This window comes from Lontra canadensis, unplaced genomic scaffold (assembly GCF_010015895.1).
Source record: "Lontra canadensis isolate GAN:19392208 unplaced genomic scaffold, GSC_riverotter_1.0 scaffold45, whole genome shotgun sequence".
Taxonomy (NCBI): Eukaryota; Metazoa; Chordata; class Mammalia; order Carnivora; family Mustelidae; genus Lontra; species Lontra canadensis.
Genome location: NW_022631039.1, coordinates 13935508 through 13944222, shown reverse-complemented (window position 1 = coordinate 13944222; position 8715 = coordinate 13935508). Strand labels below are relative to the sequence as shown.

At 60.1% G+C, this 8715-nt stretch overlaps 1 protein-coding gene across 1 annotated transcript in view; it reads right to left on the bottom strand.

Moving 5' to 3' along the window:
- Positions 1-2338: 2338 nt before the first annotated feature.
- Positions 2339-8715, bottom strand: part of LOC116876273 (mitotic spindle assembly checkpoint protein MAD1-like) — a 62784-nt gene continuing 56407 nt past the window's right edge. The window contains exons 10-13 of the mRNA XM_032872323.1: positions 5782-5868; positions 4928-4946; positions 4537-4558; positions 2339-2472 (exon numbers count right to left, since the gene is read on the bottom strand). Of these exons, the coding sequence (XP_032728214.1) occupies positions 2339-2472; positions 4537-4558; positions 4928-4946; positions 5782-5868 (262 nt within the window). The remainder of the gene's footprint in view (positions 2473-4536; positions 4559-4927; positions 4947-5781; positions 5869-8715) is intronic.

The following is an 8715-nucleotide window of genomic DNA, read 5'->3' as shown; positions in this document are numbered from 1 at the left end:
ACATGCAGTGGAATGGGAAGCCTCCCTGAGGAGCGAGTCAGCCGCAGCCACAGAGAAATTCCAAGTCAGCCACGGCCTAAGCAAAGTGCCAGGGCCAGCAGGGACAGTGTGTCCCGCTGCTAAAGGGGGGCTGTGTGGCAGAGGCAGTGGAAATGGGAGGGGCTGGAGAAGTCAGCAGGGGCAGACACCAAGGGAAGGCGGTAGGGACAGCAGAGGCAGCCAGAGTGGGAAATGCCGCCACGAATCCTCGTCATCTGAAGGAGATGGCAGCCAGTGGTGGAAGAGAGTCCTGGATTCCTGAACATGTGGGGCATAAGGAGCAACCCAGAGTCAAGGAGAGGGGCACACACTGCCAGTCACGGCAGCCAACTGAGGGCCCTTGCCCGGGGCCACACATGCAGATGTGAGGCACAGCAGCAGGACACCATGTGGTGCCCAAGAGCATGGCACCCACTCTGACTCCTCGCCCGTGAAACCCTCGCCAAGCCAGGGCCAGCCTGTGCTGGCCACGAAGTACAGTCACAAGTGCAAAGGGTCTGAAGCCTAAGCCATTCCCGGTGTAGCCGGGGGGATGGACCAGGGTGTAGGGGCAACGGCAGAAGGGCAGCCAGCGTCGCAAGGGGCCAGGGCTTTGCACAGAATGCCGTCCTTCCACCTCCAGCCAGGGCTGCCCCGAAGCATCCCCTTCGTCCCCTTCCCCAGAGAGGTAGAAGGGGAAGCAGAAGCAGAGGCACAGCCCAGTAAGGGGGAGCCAGACCACACCCTGGAGGCTGACGGGGGCTGGACAAGGCCAGACCCAGAGCTGCCATCCAGAGCACAGCCCATGCAGGCAAGGAACAGAGGGAACCCAGCAGAGGAAGGGCACCAAGGAACAGAGCTAGGCAGCCACGAGGAAGGTCGTGAGTTCTTATGTGCCAAGACTGTCATCATCGCAACAGGAGGACATGGCTGTTGATGACAACGGGGGCACATGGTGACAACACCTGCTGCATCCTGACAGCTGGCTCATCAGCGAGGAGCCGGAACAGGGATGTGGGTTTATTGTCCCAGCTAACCCGCGTGCCGACCCCACAAGGGGCCAAACCGTCTCCTGCGCCTACTATATCTCTAGATGTTCTAGATGAGGGACCCTCAAGGACTGGTCCCGATGGCACCTGGCAGAGCTGAACTTCGGACCCCGGACTAACGCCACGCAGCCACACCTGGAAGCCACAAACCAACCACAAGCGACTACTTAATGTTATATTACAGATGTGTTTTTTCACCCACACTGGCCACAGTGCAAGGGCTCCATAGCTACAGGAGAAGAGCATCACCGGAAGTCCTGTCAGATGGCCAGCCTAAGCCAGACAGCCTGTCTACCCAACATGGTGTGGTCTACACGAGACAGACAAACAGACAGTGTAATCTACTCCAAATGGCCAGCCTAAGCCAGACAGACAGCTGATCTACCCTAAACTGACGGTTGTCTGCCCCAGACAGACAGCATGGTCTACAGCAGAAGACTGGGCTCTGACCTCTGCATGGAAGCAAGCACCCAAGGAAGATTCCCAAGGGTCCAGGACATAGCACAAGAACGAATGTCACTATGACTAATTCGCAGGCTCTGAAAAGGTTGGAGCTTCCAAAAATCTCATCGCTTCCTCCCTCCACATGGGAGCCCCCGACGCTGCACACTGTGTGTGTGTGTGCTGGGGGTCAGCTCACCCCCAGCCCCAGAGAGACAGCACCATGGGTCTCAATGCCCCCACGGCCAGGTCTGCGTGCTCACAGCACGACTCTGGGCCTCCCACCGTGTGAGTACTGTGACCAGTGCAAGCGGACGGAGCCCGGCCCAGCCTGAGGAAAGGGGTCCCGGTCGATGGAGTCACCGAGCTCACAGGCACGTGCCAGTGTCCGTGGAACAGATGCACCACCACAGACGGCCACCAAGGAACGCGTGAAGACGAGGCCTCAGACACGGGCTGCCTTGGCACCACCCGCCAAAGCCCGTATACACCGAGCAACACCGGGAGCTGGCCAGACCAGCAGGGCCCCAGTCCACACCCCTGGAAAGCCCCGGGACATGCTCCTGCAGAGACAGTCGTGCCTAACACCACAGTGAGGCCTGGGGAGGGGAACTGCTGTGGGGCTGGTCCGGACGAAGGCCAGCCAGGTGATCACAGAGCCCCCAGGAGTCCCGGAACTGGAGCACTGACGCACGAGGCAAAGCCGGGCCCGCCCCGTGACAGGAAGCGCTCCAGCCAGCCCAGCAGGGGGCACCCAGAGCCCAGCTGCCGGCCCCGCGACCGCCCGGCACAGACGCGAGTCCCACAGGGCTCACTGGGCCAGCGGTCCGTCACTGTGGCTCTTCAGTCGGCTGTTCGTTCATTCCTTCAGCCGACACATGCTCACCAAGCAGCTCCTCACCCACGTCCTCTGCGTCCCCGGGGACGCCGTCGCACACAACATGCTGTCCCTTCCCCAAGAAGCCTGCGGCACAAGCGCAGGGCACACAAGGAACTCAGCAGGAGCGCACCGGGGCGGCCTCGCCGACCAGAACGTATCAGAGCAGGAGCCCCATGCAGGGAGATCGGGCCTCGTGGGAACAGATGCTGGAGTTCCGAGTGGGAGCTCCAGGCCGAGCGGGACCTCGGCACTGCTCGGGCACCCAGCGGCCGAGGTGGAGTCCACAGGAGACACTGAGCACGCCTATGTCTCTGACTGTCCACGGCCTCTCCAACCTCTCTCGGACCCCACGAGCTCCTCAACACACCAGGTCCAAGGCAATTTCCCATGCACCCTCCATCGACACACAGACAAGGTCATGCCGGTCTTCATGCTTCACAGTTACCCACCCCCCAGGCTTGTTCTCTCACCTGATGTCACTGTCCTGCATGCCAACCCCCCTTCCGGGCCTCCTCTGGGTACATATAGGAGATGACTCACGCCTCCATGTCCAGAGGCCACTCCTGCCCCGTCCCCCACCAGGCACAGGTCTACCTGACGCTGACAGAGCCTTCTTCCTCAGCGTGCCACAGTCCCGTGACAGTTATCACCTTTCTCATCTGACAGGAGGCACAGGCTGACTCCTCTGTCCAAGGACACACAGCAACTCGGTGGCCGGCCAGCCTGAGCTAGAGCCAAGGACCCACCCGAGCTCCTAGCACAGCATGAACTCCACCCCGATGCGCAGAGAACAGGTCCTCAGTCATCACGAATCTTCTGTGGCCGTCGCCAGCCTTGCTGGCCTCAGGACAGCCCAAGAGCACCATAACTCACACAGACACACGATGACAAAGATGACAATGCCTAATCACACTCCAGACGGTTTGCGAGGACGGCCTAAATGCTGCAGACAAACAGCAAGGAAAGAGCCACACGAAGAATTATGATCAGTATGCCGATCTCAAGTCCCCCTCGGGGATGACAGGGAAGCCATCAACCTGTGGGCTGCCAGGAAGACGCACAGCCACGGGCACCACCTCTCAGAGATGGGGACGGGCAACATGAGCAAGGACTGCCCTCCCACCACTCATTCAAGACCCTTCACCAAGCAACAGCCTCCTCCAAAGGCTGCCCAGGGGCCCCCGATACCCCCAGTCAACAGGGAATGAAGTCGGCTGTCCTGCCTTCACCAGGGCTCCTGACACCCCACACAAGGCCACAACCCACAGACCCGGCAGCCGGCCAGCGTGAAGGACGCCAGACACACAAGTCCTCTCCGTGCTGGTCAGGAAGGGCCTCGCATCATAAGGGTCCCTACCACCTCATCAGGGGCCTGCCCGCCCATCTGTCACACGTGAGCTTGCTCCCAGAGGGGAGCCAGGGGTCTGGAGAGGAGGACAGGGTACCGCCACAGGGGATGGCCACTCCCAGAATGGAGAAGAGAAGGTCAGCTCTGCACTCACTACCGCGAGCAAGCTGGTTGTCGGGGCCATGTGGCTGGAGCGGCTCTGGCCCCCACTTCCCCGTACACGAAAGCCAGCCTTCCCAGCACCTCATGGTTTGGCCTGAGAAAAACCAAGGAGAGTTTTCTTTCTTTGAGCAGTTCATTCTGTTTCAAATGCAAAGTAAAGTGAAGATCGTCTGGAAAAATGTAAAAGCTTTAATTTCAAATCACTCTTAACACCCGTTTCATCTGACAGTAGCTTTGAAAGCAAAAGGCAATCTTTATCGTTTGAGGTTTTTAAGCTAAATTGACGTGATTATGTCCAACATAACCAGATGCTTCTAAAAGCCAATTTTCAAAGTGACATCAACCCCCCAAATAAGAAATCCTTCCCTCTGGCTACTAGTGAGCCCTTAAGACCCTGCGTCCACACAAGGCTGAGGCCGGCTGTTCACAAACCCACTCGCCCGTGGGGACCTGACCCCACTCAGCGGTCGGCCCCCTGGAGAGCCCCACGGGAAGTGGGCCAGCCGCAGACCAAGGAACCCCATCCCACCTGGAGCAGTTCTGCACCTGGGCCCATGAGGCTGGAGGGGCATCTGCTGGCAGGGGTCCCAGGAAAGGCCTCCTTGTTCCAAAGTGGAGACCCGAGAAAGAGGCCTCACCTTCGGCCTGCGGATGGGTCACCTGAGGCCGGAGAAAGAAGGCCAACCACATGGCAGAAGCCAGGGGCAGCCTGACGGAGAAGCTTCTGGTCTCTGCCCCCTTTCCTGGCAATGAGTTCCTAAGACCCCTAGGGTTGCTGAAGTGGTAGGGCATCTCATGACTCCTAACAAGCCCCTTGCATCCGCTGTCCCATCTGAGCTAACAAGGGGGCTGCAGAAGGGGCCAGATTAAGCAATCACCCCCATGGGGGTTGGGGGGTGAGGGGCGGGGGCCAAGCTCCTCCCCAGCAGCCTATAACATAAGCATGACGTAAGCAGGGAGACACCATGAGACCCCCACCCCCCGCCAAGCCCACACAGGGCTCAGACAGCTTCCGAGCTGGGGACACACCGAGGTGCTGGGAGCAGGGCTGTACCCAGAGATAACAGGGAAGCTCTCACCCCCCAGCCCTCACGCAGGCACCTCTGCCATCTGGCTGCTCAGACTGCAACCTTTGCAAAAAATGAGTGACGGCACAGAAAGCATTTTCCTGAATTCTGAGTCATGCTAGCAAACCCTCAAACGGGTGTGGTGTGGAAGGAAACCCTGGGTTTGGAGTCAACCAGGACAAAAGCTCAGGCAGCCCGAGGACCCAGGACTTAAGACGGATGCATGGAGTGGGGCAGCTTATGGGACCAAGCCCTTCCCCGTGGGGTCACGTCAGGATGGAGCGTAATGACGGAGCGTGTGCTGGCCTCACGGGGTTAGGAGGGAAAACCTAATGCTGAGCCTGCACAATGTCACACAGCTGCTGGCCTCCGGGCCTCCCACCAGGAAGGGGGGCTCCTTCCTCACTATGCAGCCCCGGGCAGAGGTCTTTCCGCTACCGGCGACCGTGGGCATCTCTCTGTTCCTCTCTGGGACCTTCCTGAGCCCACAGGTCTAACCGCATGCAAACACACACGCACTGCCTCCCCTGGGCTCAAGGTTCCCCACAATCAGGGGGTCACTTGGAGCTCACGCCACAACAAAGCCAGGGTTCCCCGATGCCGCACACATCCTTCCCAAGACCCGCAGGCACGGGAAGGCGGGGGCAGCCGGGCGTGTGGCAGAAACGCGAGGCCTCCTGCACCCCTCAGACAGACCCAGCTCCCACTCACTCAGTCCAAGGCCAAGGGAGCAGTGAGGTAGAGCCGCTCCCAAGCCACACCCAGGGGACACCCACGCTGGGGCTCCACCCCGCACGCGCCGGCCGCCAGGCCTACCTGCTGGTGATGGTGTTGTTCCGGTCCCGCAAAGCCAGCTCCCGCCGCTGCAGCTCAACGACAAACCCGGACAGGTCCTCCGGGGTTCTGCGGGGCGGAGAACACATGGCCGCGTCAGCCACCTCCTGGAGAGGACCTCATTCTGTACAGGACAGACGCCAAAACCATGCCAGCAGCCGAGGAGTCACAGACCCAGGACGGGTGGCGTCCGCGTGCGGCTCCCAGGCCAGTGTGGCACGTCACTGTGCGCACACCGCGACCTGGGTTCCAACCGCAGCCCACCCCTGGCCATAGCACTAAATGATTCTTATTTGACACAACTCCATTTCAGCTGTAAGAACCGGCCAACAGCGAGCCGCCAGCGTCACCCTGCAGAGAAGGGCAGGGGAGCCGGGAGGTCCTCAGCACAGGTCATGTACCCGTCTCCCTGGAACCGACGACGGGAAGAGGCCAGAGCAGACGCCCCCACAGACGATTCCTCATCATGTTCATGCTGCTCCACACTGCCCATCTCGGCTTCCGTCCAGAGCAGCCCCACTGCCCCGTCGCCACCTCACAGAGGAGGAAAGAGAGCCTCCAGGTGTCAGGAGCGGCTCGCGGCGCACTCCTCTCTGAGCAGCACTGGGCCGCCATCTAACCTTCCGAACCCGACGCCAGCGCGCGGAACACCTGCGATAGACTACGACGACGCCCAGCACAGCGGGCGTGGTCCCCACACAGCGCACAGCAAGCAAGCTAAGGGGCTCCCTGGCCCGCAAGTGGCAGCTGAGCTCTGGGCCTAAGGACCAAGACTGGGGCCATGGGTGGGAGGCACCACAGCCTCCTCTGTCACTGAAGGAGCCACGGGGGCTGTGACAAACCACAGGAGTGGCTACAGGTCACTACAGGATCCAAAGGCTCTCTCCCTGGCCTCCAAGGGCACCACAGGGCCCGGCTCCCACGAGCATCCACCACAGGACTAGGCCCCAGGGGTCTACCTCCCACGGCCTTGCCTCTGGATATGGACATGTCACCCCAGTGTTACCAAGCTCTGTGTCAGTTCACCCTGTGCTCGCAGTGCTCTGCCCTCAAGAGGTCTCAGGACAATCAGCACTCCCTGGAACAGGGACCCTCCCATCACACCCCCAGGCTGCTCCCCACCCCGCCTGCCCCACTCGGCATTCGCCTCAGGGTCTCTCAGTGTCTGCCGTCCCTAGAACAGGAGCTCACGGACCTGTGACCTGTCCACAGTCCATGACACCCATATGGCCCGACTGGTCACATGGTTCTCTTCCGCAGGTGCTTCCTGGTTCTCTCCCTTGCAGATGCCCTCACAGACTCCCCTCCTGGCCACCTGAGAAACAGCCCCTCACCGGGCCTGAAGGAACCATGGGGCAAAGGAATGATTTCTCCCCGCGTTCCTCCCCAGACCACGTGATCATCTGGAAGGACCCTGGGCAAGACTGAAATCCAGCACGGGGAGGGCTTGAGCCAGCCTTGAACGCCAGCTACTATTCTTCTTGGAGCTTCCTCAAGCTTCCCAACCTCGGGGAGTTAAAAATACAGACATAAAAATACATCTTTTCAAGCCAAGAGGTATTTTTTTCTAAAACGTTCTAGAGATATTCAAGCTGTTGTTTCCCTGTGTCACCCAGTCCAGGGTTACATGAACGGTTACCAAGTCCGTGGGATGAGTCTAATGAGAATGAGCCAACAAGCCAGCATGCACCTCCACGTGGGCACTGCCCCTGGCCCTGATCTCGCTTCGTGGGGATGTAGGTGGGCACCGCGTCTTCTGCCTGAGACAGCTGCTCAGGCCTGAGTGCTGGGAAGGGCCCATGGACAGGACCCAGTAGCAGAGGACCACAGAGTCTCTAGGGGTTCTCGGTGACCAAGGATGGGTCGCCTGCAGCTCCCTCCAGGTAGATGCCTTCCAGAAACCCTGAGGCCGAACGGCAGAGTCAGGAGCACGTGAAACAAGCTTGGTGCCCTGCGGTCCAGATCTGACCCCAAAGCCAGGAGTTAGACACAGTGGACAACCAGACTCACCTTCACCCAGGCTCTCTTATCTCCTCTGAACATATTTTGAAATGACACAATTTCATAAAGAGGGAAAATTGGAACAGTTCCAATCAGGAGAAAAGTGAACCCAACACGTACTGTGAAACACTCCACCCCACCGTGGGCACCTGCGGCCCCTGGGGCCCCCATCCAGGCTAGTGCACACGAGGCCGCTCCCACACAAGCACAAACACACACACACACACACGCTGTGCCCAGGATGCCGGGGTCTCTGCTCTCTCAGCCAATGCTCACACAGAGGCCCTCAGATGCCCAAGTACTGCGGGACTGCTGGACAGCCATCGAGGGGCCTGGCTCCACATTCAAGTGAACGGAGCAGCAAGCCAACGTCCCCCTGTCCCCCAGAGAGCACACCAGCCACACACACCTGGTCCACTTGCCTGAGGAGCGGGACATCCACAGCCTAGGTGGCCTGAGTTCTAGCTGCCCCTCCCGGAGCATCCCCGCACAAACCACGACACCCAGCCATGCAGATCTGGCCGACACACCTGTGGCAGACCCTCCAGCAGGCTGGTCCTTGGCCCCAGTCCCAGCCCCCGAATTCCAGGTGCCACCATTCAAATGAGCCACCCCCTCCTCGTGGCGCAAGGATGTGGGCTGCAGGGACTGCTTCCCTCACACGCCCAATTCCAGAAGACAAGACTGCATGGCATGATGCCCACGCATCAGCCGGCCTGCAGCTGCTGGAGGGCTCACTGCCGCCATGCAGCCCTTTCCTCGGTGGCCCGCGGGGCCAACACCTGCAGCTCTGCCTCTGGCTGCATCCAGACTCTAATCTGCAACCAGACTGTCCTGACCGGTCACTCCTGCAAGCACCGGGCCCCGCTTTCCTCTAACAACCCAAAGCACAGAAAACCAGCAGGCAATACTCAG